Below are 24042 nucleotides of genomic sequence, written 5' to 3' on the forward strand. Positions count from 1 at the left end.
CAATGAACAATCATAGGAAAACAATGTCATTTTATAATAAATACAAAATTATTATCAATCTCACAAGCTTGGCAATATTTAAATACCTGATAACATTTTTAGACAGCTTCAGCCTGTATATTGGAATGTCTGCTTTCCGTGTTTAAGTAATATACTATATCAAACTGCTTCCACATCATAAAAATATTTAATAAAGAGAAATAAAGTACTCTCCAGCCTTTGAGATTAGTGGGACGGAGAAAATGAGTACTTAACATGTTTAAACGTGTTAGTGGAGTTAGATTTAAGTTATTTTTGAAACTTTCTAGCATGCTTCCTTCTGGGGCACTTCAAATTCCATATAAGCAGAACAGTTTCCTTTTAGTAAAGTGGTTAAGTTACATGAAACTACTTAAGATTTCGGAAACACTTTTTTCATGGGTGTATTATTTCTGAGATTGTGTGGAAGAGAGAGTTAAAAAAGCTCTAGCTCAACCTCAAAAATAGACATATTTAATTTAATTTCATTCTTTGCAGAAATGATAATTGCTGAGTTAAAGATCTCATTAGCAGCATAATTGATATTAGGGCAGAGAAATAGTATCAGTCTATATGTTAGATGTACTGGTGGTGTAAATTCAATTAATAACAGATAAATAGTGGAAAACATTATACGTGTTAAAAGAATTTTTCAAACATCTAATTCCATATATGCAGATCTCAAAAGAAGGAATACCCCTGTCTTTTCTGACCAATATAACATCTTCAGAGAAGAAGTCTTTTTGTCACAGTTCTCAATGGTGAAATATAAGATATTATAATCTTGGCAATGGAGAGTTGTGATGGATTTGAATGATTAATACATTTTAAAATGGAATCCATTCCTTCCCTGAAGTAGAAACCAGACCTTAGAGCAAATGAGCATCCATCACAGTCATAGCCCCATTATATACCTATTATAAATATATTAAATTAAGTGAACATTTTTAGTATACAGCTTGAACGTAACATATAGGTACATAATTAGGTTTTAGGAATATACATATAAATCCACAACAATTATTGTGACAGACTGAAGAGTGTAATTTACAAGTTTTAACTCCAAATATAATGTAATGCTGCTTCTTTGTTACTTGATAGAGATTTGGTAAAAAAAATTATTCCAATGTGTATCAGTTTATGACAAATTTTGCACCAAACTTGCCCACTTGGCCTATGTAATCTTGTATTTATTATTTAATATAACATTTTGTTAGTCTGTTAATAATGTTTTAATACATTACTATATTTCTGTCTCTAATGTTTTTTGTTTTCAAAACTGTGTTTTCAATATTTTCAATTGTATAATTTAGCAGATAAAAACGAAAAAAGTATGTATTACAATTTATTGTCTAGGATATTAAATAAAGTTTAAAATTTGTCATACCAAGTTACCAATTTTCACAGTACTTAACATCTAAAACTGGTTTTTAAAACCAGAAAAAGTGTAACTATATTTTAATTTAAGTTTATAGGTATCAAATTTTTGTTTTACTTTTGTTTTGAAGAAAGTCCTATTTAAAAATAAAAAAGAATGACTCGAAATTTTCAGAAATAAATTTTATTTTTAGTTTCTACATACTTTTTTATTTATCAACATAGCTGTCAAGTTTCTTTAAACAGTAAATCACACCTTTCAACTAAATGTAGAACACCCTCCTCATACAAACTTGACAGCTCCAATAACCCAAGACTTACTTTGACCCAAGTCATTTCCACTTCTTCATCTGTATGTTTGAATTGGTGAAAAAGATGAAACCCACTTTACACAAGATCAGGATTATAGGGTGGGTGGTCTAAACCTAATCATCCATGTAAGCCTTTCATTTTTGTAAACATTAAAGTTTATTTGCCCTTGCTCAAAGTTTTAGCACCGTAAACTTCAGAAATCTGTTGGTAAATGTCTGCAGCAAAGAGGTTTGTTGACAAATATTGTTTCATTAACGGAACATGACACATGGTAGGAGATTTGATAATCTTGATTATTGTAATACACCATCCAGGTTAGCTACAAAGCTGCAACTGAGCACAGTTGTTCCCAACAAATGCCGGAACATAACACATGGTAGGTGATTTGATAATCTTGATTATTATAATACACCATCCAGGTTAGCTACAAAGCTACAACTGAGCACAGTTGTTCCCAACAAATGCCGGAACATGACACATGGTAGGTGATTTGATAATCTTGATTATTGTAATACACCATCCAGGTTAGCTACAAAGCTACAACTGAGCACAGTTGTTCCCAACAAATGCCGGAACATGACACATGGTAGGTGATTTGATAATCTTGATTATTGTAATACACCATCCAGGTTAGCTACAAAGCTGCAACTGAGCACAGTTGTTCCCAACAAATGCCGGAACATGACACATGGTAGGTGATTTGATAATCTTGATTATTATAATACACCATCCAGGTTAGCTACAAAGCTACAACTGAGCACAGTTGTTCCCAACACATGCCGGAACATGACACATGGTAGGTGATTTGATAATCTTGATTATTATAATACACCATCCAGGTTAGCTACAAAGCTACAACTGAGCACAGTTGTTCCCAACACATGCCGGAACATGACACATGGTAGTGATTTGATAATCTTGATTATTGTAATACACCATCCTGGTTAGCTACAAAGCTGCAATTGAGCACAGTTGTTCCCAACACATGCCGGAACATGACACATGGTAGGAGATTTGATAATCTTGATTATTGTAATACACCATCCAGGTTAGCTACAAAGCTGCAACTGAGCACAGTTGTTCCCAACAAATGCCGGAACATGACACATGGTAGGTGATTTGATAATCTTGATCATTGTAATACACCATCCAGGTTAGCTACAAAGCTGCAACTGAGCACAGTTGTTCCCAACACATGCCGGAACATGACACATGGTAGGAGATTTGATAATCTTGATTATTGTAATACACCATCCAGGTTAGCTACAAAGCTACAACTGAGCACAGTTGTTCCCAACAAATGCCGGAACATGATACATGGTAGGTGATTTGATAATCTTGATTATTGTAATACACCATCCAGGTTAGCTACAAAGCTACAACTGAGCACAGTTGTTCCCAACAAATGCCGGAACATGACACATGGTAGGTGATTTGATAATCTTGATTATTATAATACACCATCCAGGTTAGCTACAAAGCTACAACTGAGCACAGTTGTTCCCAACAAATGCCGGAACATGACACATGGTAGGTGATTTGATAATCTTGATTATTATAATACACCATCCAGGTTAGCTACAAAGCTACAACTGAGCACAGTTGTTCCCAACACATGCCGGAACATGACACATGGTAGGAGATTTGATAATCTTGATTATTGTAATACACCATCCAGGTTAGCTACAAAGCTGCAATTGAGCACAGTTGTTCCCAACACATGCCGGAACATGACACATGGTAGGAGATTTGATAATCTTGACTATTGTAATACACCATCCAGGTTAGCTACAAAGCTGCAACTGAGCACAGTTGTTCCCAACAAATGCCGGAACATGACACATGGTAGGTGATTTGATAATCTTGATTATTATAATACACCATCCAGGTTAGCTACAAAGCTACAACTGAGCACAGTTGTTCCCAACACATGCCGGAACATGACACATGGTAGGTGATTTGATAATCTTGATTATTGTAATACACCATCCAGGTTAGCTACAAAGCTACAACTGAGCACAGTTGTTCCCAACACATGCCGGAACATGACACATGGTAGGTGATTTGATAATCTTGATTATTGTAATACACCATCCAGGTTAGCTGCAAAGCTGCAAACTGAGCACAATTGATCCTAATGAATATGGATACATGACACAAAAGATTTTTGCAGTGACTGTGCAGACTAATCTTATACACAACAAAACAGCCCTTACTTAAAAAACATGTCTCGTATGTTACCCAGTGTGAATTATTGACACTACAAAAGTCAGTAAAAAATTCCTGATTTAGTGAATCCAGATATAAGTGGTGTTATGCTGCATAATCTATATAAATAATATTGAACATAATTAGATTTGCTTTCAGCTATGATAGAAATACATAAAAAAAGCTTTCTGTATTGTACAAAATTGATTGGTTAGAGAAGTTTTTATTTCTAATCAGTGAACGTTTTTAAATAATGATTAACTTCATCTTTAGAAGAAGTATCTTTAAAAGAGTAATATTTTGTGATTTTAACAATTCGTTGAAGGATGTCTATGAATGATGTGTGTGTTGTACCAGGCGATATATGACATGCTGGGAGCGTGTTCGTCCAACCGACCTGCAGATTCCGCAGAGGAACGCGCCAAAAACATCTTTGCCAAGATGGATGAGAATAATGACGGCCAACTAACACAAGACGAGTTCCTCAAAGGGTGTCTCCAGGACGAAGAGTTATCAAAAATGCTTGCACCATAATGAACTAAAAAGCGTACTTTGGGATATCACCTCTCTTCTACATTTTGGAATGGGTGTAGTGCTCTAGATTACATTCATGCATCAACATTTTTTATGTTTTATTGAATAAGTCAAGCGACCAGCTTCAGAGGTTTTTGGACAAAAGATTGGTTTGTTTAAAACGTTTGTTGTTTGTTTCATGAATTTTCCTGTGAAGTAATAAGGGTGCTTGCTTGCCAAATAAGAATATGCGTTGCAAAAATATTATACCGATTTACTGAACTGTCTTTGACACGGAATTATGTTTTGTTGTTGTTAATTATTTGTTACAGTTTTGAATGTCGTAAGAGATACTCTATTACATTCCATTGTTCCGGTACGAATCGGACTCTTACTCGGATCCTTCTCTGTTCGTCTTCCGAACACAGTCCTCGTTGTCATCAATTTGAAATTTCACCTTTCGATGCCAGTTTATTGTTCTTGCTAGCGCTTCTAAAATTCCAACCTGTGTGAAAGTCTTAACAGTTCATTGCTAGGATGCAAAGTAGATATATTAGCTGACACAAATCTAAGTTTATGATTACATTTATAAAAAAATATGACAGTAAATACCAAACCTAGGACTTATGCCATTTTATAAAATAATGCAATCAAAGTTTATAACATGTAAATGTTGATTTAATGTAATTTTAAAATAATTTAATTGTTTAATCAGGTCTCAGTGGAAGCTCATCCGTAGCATATTTTTATATAAATAATGACATAAATTTTCAAGAAAAAGAAAAAGTAAGAAAAGTTTGTTAGAGCATATTTACAGTGCTCTTGTAATTAGCTGGACTGTTGCCAGAGTATTGTCAGTTCTGCTCAGTCTATTGTTGATACCTAGTGGCTGGTGCGGTGCGGACAGTTTTTATTGTCTCCGTTGCGTACATTGTTGATACCTAGTGGCTGGTGCGGTGCGGACAGTTTTTATTGTCTCCATTGCTTAGTGGAATCATCTCAGTTATCATGCTTTTCTTAAATTGTTGGTCACAGTGTTAAAACTCTATGCACGGAATAAGATCCAAACCATCAACATTGATTTAAACTTAACAAGTGAGTAATTGAAATATTTCTTTTTTTGTCAATTTTTGGGTTGGAAAGTTGGTTTCCTGACCCTGTGATGTGCTTTACCACTGATATCTGATAAATCAGTTATGATCCTGCACACATTTTTTTTATGAAGGTTTATGAGTAAATTTGTGTTGGTACACTCTATGATAAATTACATTATTTTAAGGTTGCTTTTTAAATGTTAAGACCTATTTCAAGTTTTTATTGAAGCCAACTTGAAAGATTCATCCTAGAATGTGTGAACTAATACCAACCTACATATTGCATTGATAAGTAATATTTTGTCAATTATTTGATGGAGTATTACTTTAAATACTTAATGTGAAGTAAAATTGTATGGAAATTTATGACGAATGATTTTTATTGTAAGCTAAATGTACATGCCATTTCTGATGGACCAAATAATCTCAAAACTTAAGCTTTCTTTAGTGATAGAGGAAAATGATTTTTATACATTTTCACTGCAATGTGTTTGTGTGTATATTTATTAATTGTCACTTATTCAGATCTTTTGGTGACACAACTTTTGACTAAAGTAAGTTGTCCTCAAATGATGTTTTAAATTTGCACTCTAAAAGTCCACTTGATAAAATGGATAAAATTTGTGGAACATCATAAAATAGCTTACTTTGCCTAAATAATTTGATTTCATGTGTATATTTATTACCAGTGTGTATCAAACTAAATAGGTAGTTTAATTGTTTCAGATTAATGTAAAAATAATATTAATGTGGATAATGTTTTATTTGTAATATCTTAAAACTAATCTTGTTTATATTTGAATTTATCATTAAATATATGTTATAAATCAAAAAATATATGTCCATCATATTTGTTCTTCCAGATTATTTAAATTTTAAACTATCTCCAGTAAAGTTATGGCCTAACTTATAACACCATTGATAAATAAAGATTTGTAAGTAAAATACTATAAAAGGTTGAAAGATGATGTCAGATTTCAAGTGGATTTTGAAGTGCTGCAATCAAGCAAACCGTTGTATTTCAAAGTATACTTCACAATTAAGTAATGCTTTTTGTATCGTCATAATTTTTATGAAAGGAACTTTCTTACCATGGAATTGACACAGTTTATAGTCAATTATACATAATAGCACTTTTATATTCCTTAGTGTTGTTACAACTTGTTGTATTCATTTTTAGTAACCATAATTGAATTCTTTATTACATACGAAGCTAAGGAAACTAAGAAATTGTATCTGTCTGAATAGGATGCCATATTTTGTGCCATTGAATTATTTTCAACCAGTTGCCTATTTTTAAGATGAATATAAATTACATATAGTGTAAATTAGATCAATTTTATATATTTTGCAATAAATTGAAAATTTATATTGATATTGAAATTACTTGTTAAGTCTGAAGTGAGTAAACCATAATGGCTATTCAGAAAACAACTTCCATTTCAACAAAGTAGAGAAAGAGTTAATTTCAATTTGTTTCTTTGTTTTCCACACTGCCAACAAGTAAAAGACGACATTGGTGATAAACGGAATCTTGGGAGCTAAAACTTTATAGCTTTGTAATTAACTGACCCTTGTATATATATCTGGTGGAAATTTTGTTCTATATGCTGCGTTGGAGAATCCAAATGTGATTATTTTAAGCGTGATTTGAAATACATCAAGAACTCTATGCCTTAGACATTTAAGTATCAGTGCACACCTTTCAATATAACGAAAAGCATTAATCTTGAATTAATGGGCAAATATGAACACTAGTATTATAGAAGCCTGGAATGAAGTCTAAAGGTATATTCTCCATTATCTGCAGTATTATTGTTGAGGGCCAAAGCAATACTTGTATGTGATAAGAAATCTTGATTAAATATATTTCTATAATCACTTGGTGTCCTTTATCAGTGGTTTATTTATTAAAATTATTATTAAGAATAAGGAGTTATATTTTACTGTATAAAGACTACACAAGAATTTGTACGCTCAATCTAAATATATCATTTACTTATATTTTTCGATGATACAAGTTAGAAATCATAAAAATATAAATTTGCCAGCAGTATGTGGATGAAACTAATGTTGTACGTGCATTTAAAAATCCACCAAAATTTCATTGCATAATCTGTACCATTCATTTGACATTATTTTGAACAAAGTGTTATTAATAAATGTATATTTGTCTATATGCAAATTTGTTTATAATGGAATTAACTTTCTAAATAGCATTCTGGTTTACTACTGAATGGCATTTTTAGAAGGGGTTCAAGTATATACGATAGGTTGTTTTATCTTTCTGTTGTGATTACCATATGTCTTCATGAGTTTCACTTTCTCTCCTGATTTAAATCAGCATTATTTTCTCATCCTTGCATTGAGCAGTCACCTGGCAAATTATATCATATTACTGTGTAATGTGAAGAAAATCAATATATTTATTGGCTGGTTAAAATTGTTTTTAAAATATCAACACTCACTTATTTGTTGTGAAAATAATGATTATGAGAATAGTAATATGAGATCCTAACAAATTTTTTATTTCCAATTTTTATTCGTAATTCCATATCTAATCAAACATAAAGAAATAGTTGGGATCAAATTGTACATTAGATGTTTATTTTTTGTTTTAGATTTATTTTTAATTTAATCACGACCCTTGTTTAATGGGATGTATAAAAAAGTTATTTTAATAAACACAACAAATTATAATCATGGAAGAAAATTTGTTATATTGGTAGCCATTTGTTGCTTATAAAATAAAACCGTCTGATATTTTAACTGTTTTAATTCATAATTTTTACTCTGATCAAAAATCTACTTTAAAATCTAGAACTTAAAAGAATCCTTGAAAGGGAATGAGAAGTTTGCTGAGAGGAAGTTTTATGGCGTAAAATGGAAATGTTGTTGGGTAAAATACTTATATAATATAATAGACAATCAATACTACCATTAGCTATCTATTGTTTGCTACGATGTCAACACTAATACATTGATGGTTAATTATTGTCGTTTTGTTTGAAATTGACAAGTTATTGTATATTTAGTGGGCCTACTCCAGTAGTGATCAGATGTACATAAATAAAGACTGATATCTCTGCACAAAACCAAACTACAGATCAATTTTGTGTTCTTTACTTGTTCATAGTGAACAATAATTATATAAAAAAATCTTCATTAAGTTTATCAATAAAATTTGTGATGAGCGTAATAACTCAATGTATTTGGTGACAGTTAAATTTTTTTTAAATGGTTACCAGTTTAGTTACCGCATTATATTTAGAAGGGGGTTTCTCCTTTTGTATTAGTATTTAAATAGTTTTTAAAAACTGCTTAGTTTCATAGGTTAGTAATTTAAAATAAAATAAAATCTTAAAATAGAGTATATTTCGCTAAATATTTAATTTGTATAAATCTATAAGTGTAGTATTACATAAATAATAATGTATCAACAAATTATTTTAAAAAAGGATTAAACAGTTATCTTACATAAAATTTGAGATGAATTAATTTCTATAATTTGTTGATTACTGGTCATATAGTATTTATATAAAGTTAGTGCAATAAAAAGAAGCTTTAACATTTCACAAGCTATCGTTAAGATTTAATCAGGCCTTTTTATTATAACATCAGGCGTTTAAAATAAGTTGTAACCATTAATTTTTAAATATTTTATTTTTTATTTATGTTAAAAAAATCTTATTGTTATTTATTGATTGTTATCGAGTAAAGTAATTTAATAGATTAAGTTTAAGGAGGTATGTGAATGTGCATGTTATGTTGGCACACATGATGTATTTGAGAAATAGAATCCGCACACTTTAGCATTTCATGACATTTTCTATGTACAAGGACTTGATTGTTATTACTTTGTGCTAAAAGTTGTATTTATATAATGTGAACAGCCCAAAAAGTGTTAGTTGCTATTTTCTTAGTATATAATTGTAGAAGTTTAGTTAATATCAAGTAACGGTACTTAATTATAGTTTCTTTGGCAATTACATTGCGTAGTCTAATATCGTTGTTGTTTGAAACAACAATGGCACAAAATATTTATACCCGTTGTAGAATCAAAAATGCAAGTTGATCCTTGCCGTTTTAAGTAGATTTCAAAAGCTCACAAAATTCCACCACAAGTTCACAGATGATGCAAGTTCACTGCCCTCTCCTTCTTTGTAGGGGGGGAGGGATGCAGCAAATTCTGGAGTCCCTTCCGTCCTACCGTCTGCAAGTAATCAGTCATTATCTAAATTCGTTACTATCCAATTACAAGATTTCTTACACGGATGATGGATTTATTTTGATGGCTTGTAAGAAGGAAATAAGGTTAATTTGTTTTTAAAGGTATTGAATGTACAATCTAAAATTAATATTTGTGCAGTAAAAATTTAAAGCCAATCTGCAGCTTTTGAGTATTTAATTTAATTGTCATCTTGCAACATTTACTTACAACTCATTACAATTTGTTAATTTTACTCATGGTGAGTTTTATCTTATACCACCTTTAATCTATTCAAATATTAGGATGGTAAGTAGTTAATGAAAGTAACATTTAAATCATGCAATCCAAATTAGACTCATTGGGAATTTTTTGAACCATGCAGAAATCTTGTAAATTGTTTGTGCAAATAATATTAACAAATAAGTTTTATTTGCATGCTAAACTCGATAAAATCCATCCCAGTCCTGTAATCTACTTCTCACTGGTGGGCGAGTCAGTTGTCAAGATGGCACATTTTCTGCACACTTTTATATTTTTGTACTTATCTTTCTTGTGCACATATGTATAAACTGTAACTATTTATATATATTTTTATGTATCTGTATTTATTGTGTCCATTTTTTGTGTTCCTCCCCTGTACGGATTTTATTGTAAATTTGGTTTGGAACCCGAAGTGTACATTGTGACATGATGGCAATCTTACAATAACATTTTGATGTTTAAAACTGTTTGTTTTTCTAATTTCACCAGTCATCCCTCTCCATACAAGATTAAGTAATAATCGTTCTATAAATTAATGCCATTTAAAGTAACTAGTCTTTTAAAGTTGTGCAACATTGTACGAATTTACAAGTAAAATATTTTGACAAAATTGTGTAAAGAAAATCTGTTAAATATTTTGGATTACCTGATACTTGTTATTAACGTGTTCTAGTTTGTTGAATATCAAGTAAAATATAAAGTCGCTAGAAATTATTTACATACAATTGTTGCATTTTCCATTTTTCTCATTCCATATTTTAGATTTTATAGGTTAACTGAAAATAACCAATATTTATATATGATGTGAAATATACTTCTGGAAACTAATTATTTTTAATTTACTGCATCTGTTATATAACTCTTAACATATTTATTATCTATAGTTCAAACGTTATGTTAGTTAATTTGACTTAAGTTTTTGTGTATTTACATAAAAATTAATTGTTATCCCTAAAATTTTATATCAGTTAAGGGAGATCTTGAACGAGTAAAAAAATATTTTATAACTGGAACTTTAGGAAAAATTAAATGTGTAAATATGAGTATTCTTCAACAAGCTTTTAAGAGATGAGATTATTTGTTCAATTTTATTCATTATCATCTGGCAATAAGTGATGAAACAATTATGACTATTGTTTTATTTCGCTAGTTATATTTTATTCTCTTAGTATTAATTTATAAATCAGTATTATTAATTACAAAGAATTTCATTAAAAATAGTGAAATGAGGCTCATCTATGTGTAAGTATAACATTGTTGTTTTTTTAACTATATGTGTATATTTTGTTTTGTTTTTATTGTTTTATATGCTATGGTAACCTTTCTGTAATAGTGAATTTAATTATTATTTCTTAAATATTAACAAACAATAGGTTAATCTCAAAGTTTATTGTGTATTTAATTTATTTTTACTACAAAAATTCATAGTGAGTTTAAATTTACATTAACTTTGGAACATTGTGGACGTGTTGACCCATTCTAATAAAAATATTCTTTATTGATTTATATTTATATTGAAACAGACTGCTGTATATCTTCTCTAACAATTTTCTGTTGTTTTTTTTTCAGGTTCCTTGCCAATTAATTACAACACGTAGTGTGTGTTGGTAGAGTATAATGGGCAAACAGAATAGCAAACTCAAACCAGAAGTACTTGAAGATCTCAGACAGAACACTGAATTTTCAGGTATATAAATATTACAAATATACAATAACCACTCAGTTAACTGTTAACTAAGATATGATTTTAAAAAACGGATAGTGACAAGGGCAGATCCAGTGCTGATATTCGGCAGGGGCCACTTGAGTTTTAGTTTACCATTATCATTTCTGTATTTTTGCATTTAGATACAATAAGAAAATGTTTTAAAAATGTACTCATACTCAAAGTTTACTTGATTAAAGTTATGTAGGTTAATTATATGTTTTATGGTTATAAAACAAGAGTTATTATTTAAAAAAGAACATATTTTCACGAAATCTCTGAGGGTTCCTCATGGCCTCTCGCCTGAATCCACCACCACTGGTCTGAGACTGGAAAAAACATGTTTGTTCTAATTCACAATATTTACACATCACTTGATTCTTTCAACATGATTTCCTTTGTTTAATTGAATTTTCTACTGTGTTGAGACACACAGACCAATAAAAGAAATAGACAGGGTATATGTGAGCGGCAAGTAAAGCCAGAATGGTTTTACCAATGACGAGTGGAAAGGAATTCATGAGTCATCCACTACTGAGTATCGCTCCTCACTATTTCACTAATGTCACCTTGTAAATTATTACAGTATACTAATATTATACACTATTCAAAACAATGATCATTCTTCTGAAAAATAATAATAACAAATTTGCTCTACTCTGAATATTTTATGTGTAAACAACAATTAAAAGTTTTCTATTATTTCACAAAAGAAAAACTCACAATTATCCAATAATTTGTGTATTTTTCACGAGGCCTTTCGACATCGAAGATGCCATCATCAGGTGTGAATCAACAATTAAAAGGTTTTAAATTTTTAACTGTAGTATAATAATTTTTAATTCGCTCTGTGCTTCATCAAAATTTGTAAAATATATACACTTCTTATTAACTACTCTTACACGTTATGAAACAAATAAAAATCACAATATTATTTCATCTTCAGCAGGTTTGTTATGGTATCTTCAATTTCATTGACAATTAATGTAAGTAAGAAAATAATTGACTGAGGAAGACAATGGGCTAGTTTGATAACAATTTAATGGACGTACAAATACTAGGTAGGTCACATCGCAACATGGCTTGAACGGCCAACTGATACACATGGTCACAACCCACTTCCAACCTCATTTTTAGCCAAACTGCACAGTTTTTGAAAAATATAAAGAATGCAAAATTTTGTTCAGGTCTTTTCCATCAACTTTCTTGTTGATAAATATCATCTAACCAAATAAACAAAACCTTATGATTGAAGGTCCTTTTGATGTTTTGTTACTACTGTTTATAATTTATTTTAACAAAAAGTAGACTTTCGAAAATGCTTATAATATGTCAATATACTTCTTTATATGAGTACAAGTTTCATAATTTTATTATACTTGTGGCTTTAATATGCTTCATGGCAGTGTTAATGAAACAGAGTGAATTAAAACCGAGTGTCACTTTTGAACTAGTTATTACTTGCTGTCTGAATGCTGTTATCTATTGTTCAAAATATGCAGTCTTTATTGTTTTGTCAAGTTTTATTAAGCCAATTAGAGTGGACTTCTATACCTGTCTTTTTTGTTGAAACTGAATGATAATTAAGCTCATAAATTAGTTTAAATTGCTGTGAAAATAAACTTTTGTTTTGCATGTTTTTTTCTTTGTGGTTTTTGACAAGATATAATAATTATTTTTTAGAGTTTTATCAAGTTTTAAAAATATAGTGTAGTTATTTACTGCCATGCACTACTCATTTAAAGTGTTGCGGTTTCAAATAATTCAATAATACAAATTTCCCTCATTTTCCAATAGATATTTTTATTGCATGATGACTGATAAAAATTATAAGTAATGGATTCCATATAGTATATTTTTCATCATTGCTTATAATTCAATTATAAACATTGTATATATCTGCTGCTGTAAGCTCTAGTTGTGAACATTTCAATACTGTTGTAGTTATTTGATTTTAACTACAACAAAACTAAAAAACAACCTCATTGCTTGGGCAGTTGCATTGGTATGGTGTTTTAATAATGTTCATAATTATTTCAACACTAAAGTTAGTTTGATTTTTGCTTCTATTAGTATTTTTCTCAATTATTCTCATATTATCCCCAAATATTGTTTTCATCTATACATTCTAGAAAGAAAACCTTGTAACATAGTCAATATTTAACATAAAAATCCCATTGACAGATGCTGAAATACAAGAATGGTACAAAGGTTTCCTGAAGGACTGCCCAAGTGGACACTTGAGTGTAGAAGAATTCAAGAAGATCTACGGTAACTTCTTTCCCTATGGGGATGCGTCCAAGGTAAGTAATTATTATTTTAATTAATTGAATATAAAATTGTTGAGAGGGCGAAACACTCGTAATATTTTTAAAAAGTTTAATTTTCAAATATACCTAATTGAGGAAAGAATTTAACAATTTCACGATGGCATAGTGCACAGTAATACTTACAGTCTATCAAGAAAGTAGCTTTCGAGTACCTGCCGCAGGTAATGTCTTTAAAAGAGTGTGTGAATAGTAGTAGAATGTTTCACAATGTCTTACTCACATGGCATAAATTAATAAGACAATTATTTTATGTCCATACTTTTTTTGTATTTATATTGTTCTAAACACAATGCTGATAATCCATTTAGGTAAGTGATAGGTAGACTATATCTGCAGTAATCCCTTGGCATCAGCTGAATCATCTGGGTGTAGTGTTTATTTTTTTAGTACTTAAAGTGGAGTAATTGATTTTGGTTGGTTTAATTATTTTTAATCACTGTACAAGAATTATAATCATTATGCATTTATTTTGTGTAAAAAATGTGTATCCTTTTTTATACTGTAATTCCTTTGACCTAAATATCGGATCCTTCGAAATTAATTTGTAGCAGGTCAACCATTGGTATGGTTTTCATTTTAAATTTCAGTTTGAATTTTGATTAATTTAATTTAAATTTGGAATTTGAATTAAGTTTGTATTTAATTTTATTATAGGCTTACATGTTTCAAAATCACATAATGAGCATTATATTGTTTTTCAGAGCTTCATTACAGGTAAATTGGGGTGAACAATAATACAATCTTTACATTTTACTGTGTTAAATATTGATAATCAACCATTAACAAATTTGGTGCAGAACATGAAGAAATGATATGCAACCACAATTTGCAAAAAATTTAAATTGTGTTACTCAACCACAAATATCAGCTCACCACCACTGGTGCCGGTCCTCGTCCAGTCGGTGCTCAACTCTTAGCTGGCTTTTCAGCCCTCACTTCTACCTACGTAACTTGTGAATCAGTTTATGTATATTTTCTAAATATTTATATTAAACAAAATAATTACACTCACTCCACATTACTCCCCCCCCCCCCACCCCAAACAATATCCATTTCCATACAATATTCAAAAATGTCAAATTAGAACTGTCTGAATGTTTATTTGATTCTTATACGTCATAAAACAGGTGTTCAGTGAGTTCAATTTCCTCCTTTATTGGACTATAGTTACATATACACAGTCACAATATAATAAACACAACAGAGAAAATAAATCAAGATGGAGATCTGAGAACAGTTTGCTCGAAAAGAAACAGTGTGACCAGTACTACACATAATAAGCAGAACAACCTTCCCCACTCGTTTCTAGTGAGCTTACACTGAGGCAATGAGTGAGGGTGGGGCTGGGACAGCTTTAGCAGCCCATCAAATGGCACATTAGAATGGCAGAAAAGCCTGCTACAGCAAACACGTTAAATTACAAATTTGTTGTTAAGTGAAAATATATTATTAAAAAACACATGAAAACATATCCCACAAATATTTAAATTTAATTTACAATAATGTACTTAGCTGGTTTGTGGTGAGGAAGAGATATTGACAAATAAATTGGGGACACAGAAATATGGTTGCCAGCACAAATAATTTTCCCTATATGATGTCCTGATAAGGAGCGGCTTTGGCAAGATCTTTAGTTGTTTATCACATTCTATCGAACTGATGTTTTGAATTGAAACTAACTCACTAATTTTTTTAAACTTACAGCATACAGGAGCATACAAGAATAAAAATTATACATGAATAATCAACATTGATCAATAACTGCCTATTAATAGTCAAGTTATTTTTAATTTTGAGAACAAATTAATATCATCTGCTACTTTAATTGACTTGACAAAAGCTTTTGACTGTATCTCGCACAAATTTATTAGTAAAAAAGCTGTTTGCATATGGAATACAGAATAAAGAACTTGATTTATTAGCATCTTACCTTAACAATAGAAAACAAATGGTGGTCCAGGGCCAAGAAAAATCAAGTTTTAAAGGTGTGAATGCAGGAGTCCCCCAAGGATCTGTCCTTGGACCATTTTTATTCATCATATCAATGAATGACATAGCTTTTAATTTACCTTGCCCATCAGTTTTATACGCTGATGATACTACACTTTTGAGCTGGAATAAAAGTTTGGATACACTGCTTGAGGACGAAACACAAGCCATAGAAACTGCATTACAATGGTTTGAAGCAAACAACCTTGTTGTAAATAGTAACAAAACAGAAAAAATTATTTTTTCCTTGAATCACTATATTTATAAAGATGTAAAGCCTGTAAAACTGTTGGGACTTCACCTAGATAGTAGATTGAGGTGGGACCAACACATTCAAGAGTTATGCAAAAAATTATCTAGAGTCACATTTCTTTTACGTAAGCTTTTGAATTCTGTGACAATGAATATGCTAATTACTACCTATTACGCCTTTTTCCATTCTCATCTTAGATATGGCATTACACTTTGGGGTAATAGCTGTGGTTCTCAAAAGGTTTTCATATGGCAAAAGAGAGCCCTAAGGGTAATAAAAAATGTCCCAGAAAGAGAGTCCTGTGAGCCTCTTTTTAAAGAACTACAGATAATGACTCTACCTAGCCTATACATTTACTGTTGCTTGGTTGATGTTAAAGAAAATCTACAAACACTCAGGGTTAGACAAGAAGTCCACAGATATCCTACTAGGAAAAACCATATGATAGAAATGTTACCAATAAAATTAGAAAAAACTAGAAGTAGTCACTGTATTATGAAATTAAAGATGTTCAATAAACTGCCTCAAGAGGCATGGCATGTAACATTAAAAAGATTTAAGGCAGTTTTAGAACATTGGCTCAAAGATAAAGCGTTTTACTCTGTACAAAGTTATTTGGCCTGTGATATTAGTACCTTAAGATTTTAAAATTAGTGTAGTACCCCCTGTTTATTTATTTAATTGTTAATAATTTATCTATTACAATTTATCCTTTTGTTAATTTTTTCTGTTATATCTTTGTTACATTTTTAAATTTTAGCTAAATTAGAGCTAAGCCTGGTTGATGAAAGAATGTAATAATTGTTACCTGTAACATTGATTGACTAAGCCCGCTAGACAAGTTTGTTAATGTACACAATATGTACTAGTGGGATTTAAGCTTTAGCATAGAATGACTTTGTCGATTGCATATTTTATGTTTAAAGACAATAAACTTTCTCATTCTCATTCTCTCATTCTCATTCTCATTCTCATTCTCAATTGTGGGTTGGGCAATAATGACTGAGTGCCATGCCTGCTCCTATTTATGTGGATGGTGACTTTACACCATGCCCAGTAAATATTGTACATTACAGTTTAAAGTCTGTGACTTCATTTTAATTAATGAGTTTTCCCGTTTATTATGGCTTTGCGAGATTTAACCGCAGCTGCAACTCTTCGTAGAAGGTTCCTGCCAATGAATGTAGCCACGACTCCATGGCAGTTTTCACTTCATCGTCGGTTTCAAAGCGTTGGCTGCCTAGCTCGTGCTTCATGTGCAGGAACAAATGGTAGTCAGACGGTGCCAAGTCCGGGCTGTAGGGCGGGTGATCGAACTGCTCCCAACTAAATTGTCGAACCACTGTATGAGTGTCACCAGCGGTATGGGGCCGAGCATTGTCATGGAGCAACACAATTCCTTTACTGAGCATTGTTCTCTGTTCGTTTTGAATCGCCCGCCTTAGTTTTCTTAAGGTTTTTCGTAATAGCTTGCCACATTAATGGTTTTATCTCTTGGGAGAAAATCAATTAGCAAAACACCTTTCCGATCCCAAAAGACAGTGTACATGATTTTTTGAGCAGACATTGTTGTCTTGAATTTTTGTTTCTTCGGGGATTGCGTATGTTGCCACTTCATTGACTGCTGTTTGTTTGGATTCTTGTGTGACATGACAGACCCAAGTTTCATCACCTGAATATATATATATATATTACATTATTTTATAATTAGGTTTGATTCAAAACAGTTTTACATTGTATGGGTATAGATATAGTAGTAGATATATACCTGCCGGTTCTGGCCCATTTTTGGAGATGAACGGAAATTCTCACGTTTTTACATAGAATTTCCGTTTGTCTCCAAAAGTGGGCCAGAACCGGCAGGTATATATCTACTTATAGTTATTGAAAATTAAAAACTAAAATTAACATTATTAATACTAACACATCTTAATACTTACATTATAGCAGTTGTCATCCATTTGTAAAAGTGATAACCCATATGATATAAGTATCATACTATTTCCTCGGTCAAGTCTAAGAATGATTAAGTATTTACATACCTCATCAGCGAGAAATGGATACAATGCATCCCGACGATTTTCTGTAATAAAAATTGCATTTAGTGTATCATGTATTGCTTTGTGGTTCCACTTGCTATAATTACAGATTTACTGCAATGTCTTGTTTTCTCAAATTATAGCATGGAGCAAGTGATTTGGTAATCATCCAAATGCCCAGTCCCTCCATTTTTTTTGTCCTTCAGTTGCTATAAATATACCAACCCACAATGTCTTAAGGAAGTCATATTAAATACCTTACATGTGCACATTCACAATTTTGTTTATTAAGTAAAATCAAGCATAAATTCATTGGTTTATCTTGTTACAATGATGTTGAAATAAGATAAACCTACTTTGTGCTTTCACTCTATAAATGTAAACAAATAGAAAATAGTTGTTTAATTAATTAAATGTATGTTTGTGTTGTCATATTAAAATGTTTGCACAGGACATTTGATTAGATTTAACAGGCTCTTTCAATATTTCACAACTTTAGAGACCATGATAGAGTTTTTAACTGCTTGAGAGAATAGTAGAACATAGCCTGAGAGATTTTCGAAATAAGAATAGGCCTATATTCATTCCCAGGTATTCTAAAAATGTCCATGTAAAATTTCAGTACAATCGGTTGAATAGTTTATGTGTGAAAGCAAAACAAACAAATGAAGACACTTTGCATTTATAATATTATTAGTATTTTGGCAGTTTTCTTATACCAGTGCAGAAACCTGTGGGCAGTAAAAGGGTTAATGCATATATTCTAATTCCAAAACTATAAGAGTCTGTTATAACTGTTAAAAAATCCCCTTGGATGAAGATTAGTACATTAATAATTCCTATGACTGGTATATATCTAAATATCCTGAAAAATGTTAGGCCTATAATATTTTATACTAGTTTACTGTAAAAAGGCATTTAATTCAGTTCCTATAATTTAAGCATCACACACAGACAGGTAAATTACAGTTATTATTATCTGTAATTGTCATTAAAACTAAATAAAAATATACTAAAAGCTAATCGGAGTATTCGTATCCTTCCGCCTGAGATTTTACAAAGTTGGGTTCAGTTTGCAGAGCATGTGTTCCGGACGTTTGATGCTAATGGTGATGGCACCATTGACTTCCGAGAGTTCTTGTGTGCATTGTCTGTGACATCGAGGGGAAAGCTGGAGCAGAAACTCAAGTGGGCCTTCAGTATGTACGACCTGGACGGAAATGGGTTCATCTCCCGTCAGGAAATGCTAGAAATTGTCACTGTAAGTCTACATTTGCACATTACCTGCATGTCTCCTCTGTTTGTGTGCACATGCATATAAATGATGTTACTTCTAGGAATAACTACTTACAAGCTGTTGTGTTATAAGCAGTAGACATGGTAATTGAAACAGTGCACCATAAGGTGTATTCAGCATAGGCCTAAAGGTGTAGAGTACCCAATAATATTAGATAGCCAGGCCGTTTTATTGATACTAGACACCTACCCTTTCAATTCAAAGGTAGTATGTGTATGCAGTGATCCTGTAGTGAAACTGGCGAAGATGAACAAAGTTGTCCTTGGCTTGGTGCCAGATCATGAAAACATTTCTAGGTTCTCCTTACACAAATAACAGTAAACACACAAAAAGCGCAAGGGTATATAGTATTATATCTTGATTCACATTCTTTTTCTGTGGTTAATACATTCAGATTCAGATTCAGAAATTCTTTATTCATAAAACAAATGCACAGATTGTACAATGAATAGCGTCAATCATAGTTAATAAAAAAAATTATCTAACATCAACTTATAAAATATTAACTAACATAAGCATTAGTACTAGGATTACTATTATAATTTTTAAGTGTATTTCATGCACAGTTGCTAGAATAAACATTCATTCATTATAAGTTATGGTAATAAATAATTATCTTATACATATAAACAGACACATACATACATAAATACATATACACAGACACAATATACACGTAAATACATATAGACATGTTGAGCTAAACCAGTCAATTAGCCCTTTCAAAAAATTCTTGGAATGAATATATAGGTCTATTTAGTAGATATTCTTTAAGTTTAGTTTTGAAATGATTTGTGTTGTAGTTAGTTTTCAACTCAATTGGTAAATGATTTAGAAACTTTTTTCCCCATGTACGAGGTTTTCTTTTTATAAAATTCCAAGTGATGAGAATCATTAGATATATTGAACCGTGTATTATATTGATGTTTTCTTTCTGTTAAAGCAAGATTGCAGAAATGAACAACGTAATTTATAGTTTCAAATATGTATAGATTGTAGACAGTAAATATTTGGAGTTCCCTAAAAATATGCTTAACTGAATCTCTCCTCTTTAATCTCTTTATAATTCTAATAGTGTGCTTTTGTTTAACTAGAATTTTGTATAGATTATGTGATGTGGTAGCTCCATAGATAGCTATACCGTAAGCAATGTGGGAATTAATGAGAGCATAATAAATTGATTTTAGAGATTCTACACTGCAAACCTTAGCCAATCGTCTCAGTGCATATAGACCACTGGAAATTTTATTTAAAACATAGTCCACATGTTCATTCCAACTTAAGTTTTTATCTATAATCAATCCTAAAAATTTTGTGCTGTAGGCATTTAGCAATTGTTCTTCCTCAATGAAAATGTTGGGTTGAACCCTGTTTAGAGCTTGTTTTGTGGAAAAAGAGATAAAATTTGATTTGTTTGAGTTTAATATGTATAGTATATACATATTTATATGTATAGTATATGTTCTTTTGCTTAGTTTTAATACATAAACTTTATTATTTGAGCCCATACTAATGTTTAAACAAATGTTTAATAATGTATGTCATCATTACAGTAACGTCTCACGATCAGTGTTTTGGTACTGCGTCGGCCGTCACGAGACGGTACCATGATAAGTGATTAATGGATTAAGTTTGAACAGCCACAATATTGAAATAAAATGATGTACCTATGAACTTAGCCGACATATTGACAAGATCAAATTTTGTGCCAAGTTTTAATTTCTTTCATCTTTTTTGACACTGTTATCATTTCCACAAGCCACGTTATATGGGATATATGAATGGGAGTGGTTTTTGGTTATTGGGATTATGTTCGGTTATGATTTTAAACATACTTTTATTATGTGATGGTTTTATTAATTAAACATGAGTGGCATTAATCTGTATTGAAATAGCTGGTATTTGCTCGCAAAGAGGTTTAGAGTTTTCTTTTAATTTTATGCATGATAAAATGCATTACTTAACTAGCTAAAATAAGTTTTTGCAATCTATTAAATTAATGGCAGAAGTCTAATCGTTAATATTTTGTAATATCAATACTAGTAGTAATCTTCCTGTAGATTTATTATTGTAATCTCATCCATATTTCTTTAACACTCATTTCTCATTACTTATATACTCATTAGTTTTCAAGGTTATTTTTACTATATGAATTCACTTTGCGATACTGGCATATTAATAATATCCCATTTAACAAAGCTGACTCTTTGTATACTTGTAAGAAAACATCAAGCATGTGTTTCTACGATTTTTTGTTGTTTTTGTCTATTGTCTGTGCATGAAGAAAACTTTATTTACTTCAAGCAACATTACAGGGTGTCCAGCAGTCTTGAAAATCGGGAAGAGCGGGAATTATGCTTGAATTTTACCTGCCTTGAATAGGGCGGGAATTATGCTTGTATTTTGTAGAAAATCGGGAGTTTTGATTTTTTTTTTTAGACAATGTATTTTTATAAATATCTTGAGCTAAAACAGTTTACTCCATTTGACCTTTGTTTCGTTTTCATGCGATTCACGAACAATAGGCACAGATGTGGACGTGACTCAGTGACAAGAGAAATTTGATGTCGTCATGGGCTGTAGAGCTGTACGATTGAAATTGTTGCGTTTGGAACGGTTGGATTGTTTAAATCGTTGGGCTGGGCCGGGCCAGTTGCAGTGGGTGGGTGTCCATTTTATCGTATGCATTTTGACGGAGTATAAAAGTCCAGGCTGGGCTGGACCGGGCCGGTCACAGTGGACGCCGTGCTTAACGCGAATGAAGATATTGAAGCAACAGTTCGATTATGTTCACACCGATGTGAAATTGACAGAATACAAAGGAAATTTTGAAGTAACTCCCTCTCGTTGCAGTCGCAAAAAATGGCGCCAGTTTAGTAGGTTTGATGAGAGATGGTATTTTATATGCTTGATGTTAAAGTAATTTGAAGAGTGGCTAAATAACCTACGCAACTATATATTGTATTTATAATATTCGCCTGTTGAAGAGGTTGCCCAGTTCTTTGAAACATAGTATTGAAAATATTAAATGTTTCAATTTAAGGTAATTGTTTACATTAACATGCCCATCGAAAAACGTGATCATATGATCAATTATGGTGTACAATTGTATGCCTATAGGATTTATTTTAAATTTATTTCAGATATATAATGAATACAACCCTTTTTTGTAATCTAGGTGTTTATTTACCCTTGCTATACTATTAATGGTTGATATCATTTAACTTATTGTCAATAGCCTTCTTATTTGTTTAAATTAACTGTTGCAATGAGTAAACGTGCAATACATTGTTAGTAATTCAAATGTTAGAGTTTTATGATTTCACACGTTTTCTAAAGAGAGTAAAACTTTTTCTGTGACAAATTTATTTTTTAACACAAAATAAATTGTAAAAAGGGTTCAACATTTGAATAGCCCATGTTTTCGACTTTTTGAGTTTAATCCTTTTTTACAAAATGAATATTAGTATATTTTTATTTATTTTTACAGTTATTTTGTTTTTATGAAACTGAATTCACCTAACACTAACCTAACCCTCAACTGGTTTAGAATACTATTGGGTTTGATGTTGAAAGTGTAAGTAAAACTTCTTTAACTTGAAAGTAAAACTGTTTCTTTACTATCCTGTGTTTTCAGACTTAAAATAAAAAATCGAAATCATTTACCTATTTGGATATTAAAATTTATTTGTAACAAACTGTTACAATATAAACATTAAATTAGGCTTTGGTACTTTATCATAATTTTTTATACGCCTACAACGTGTTTTTACTATTTTTTTAATAGTAACATTGTACTGAAATTAATTTTAAACTAAATTAAATGTCATATTTAGCATAGTATTGTTTAAATAATTAAATTAACATATTTTATAGGTACGATTAACAGTTCAAAGTTTTTGAACACAAGGAAGTTCAATTATAAGTTATAGGTTATGAAATAAACCTCATTTACTGTAGATTTTTCAACAATGAATTATAAATTGTTGTTAATAATGTATAAGGACATTAGTAATTTAAACAGAGGGCCTACTATCTTTGAGCATCGTCTAAAATAAAGGTATGTATTCTTTTAAGCAGTTATTTAAAAATATCACAATGCTGTTATTAGGCCTTAAATATTTGAGAAATCTTTATTGTTACATGGAAAGTAAACATGATTTTGGCTTGTAAAATTGTTAGTTACCTGATAAAGAGCCAAAAGTAAACCGCGACTATAGCCTTGAATTTTATAATTTTGAGCCTTGAAAACCTTGAAATGTACTTGAATTTTAGATTTGGTCATCACTGGACACCCTGCATTAGTTACAGTTTCAGTAATAACGTAATGGAAAGATGTACTAATTATAATATGAAGAAGCTTATTAAAAGGTACAGGGGAGAGTAAAATATATCATTATCTTATTTATTGCTAGAATGTATGACGTTGACACAAC

The 24042-nt window shown here is 31.0% G+C and overlaps 2 protein-coding genes across 4 annotated transcripts in view; both read left to right on the forward strand.

Moving 5' to 3' along the window:
- LOC124361181 (neuronal calcium sensor 2) overlaps positions 1-10457 on the forward strand; it is a 192042-nt gene extending 181585 nt beyond the window's left edge. For both annotated transcript variants that reach the window (XM_046815222.1, XM_046815229.1), the window contains one exon: positions 4273-10457. In XM_046815222.1, coding sequence (XP_046671178.1) covers positions 4273-4449 — 177 coding nt within the window. In that variant the 3' untranslated portion in view covers positions 4450-10457. The remainder of the gene's footprint in view (positions 1-4272) is intronic.
- Positions 1-24042, forward strand: part of LOC124361195 (neurocalcin homolog) — a 210550-nt gene that overhangs the window by 181783 nt on the left and 4725 nt on the right. The window contains exons 1-4 of one of the 2 annotated variants that reach the window (XM_046815244.1): positions 5124-5523; positions 11563-11680; positions 13883-14001; positions 19382-19570. In XM_046815244.1, the coding sequence (XP_046671200.1) occupies positions 11611-11680; positions 13883-14001; positions 19382-19570 (378 nt within the window). In that variant the 5' untranslated portion in view covers positions 5124-5523; positions 11563-11610. Of the gene's footprint in view, positions 1-5123; positions 5524-11562; positions 11681-13882; positions 14002-19381; positions 19571-24042 lie in introns of those variants that run through there. The other variant, XM_046815238.1, reaches the window with a different exon arrangement.

Source organism: Homalodisca vitripennis, chromosome 1 (assembly GCF_021130785.1).
Source record: "Homalodisca vitripennis isolate AUS2020 chromosome 1, UT_GWSS_2.1, whole genome shotgun sequence".
NCBI lineage: Eukaryota > Metazoa > Arthropoda > Insecta > Hemiptera > Cicadellidae > Homalodisca > Homalodisca vitripennis.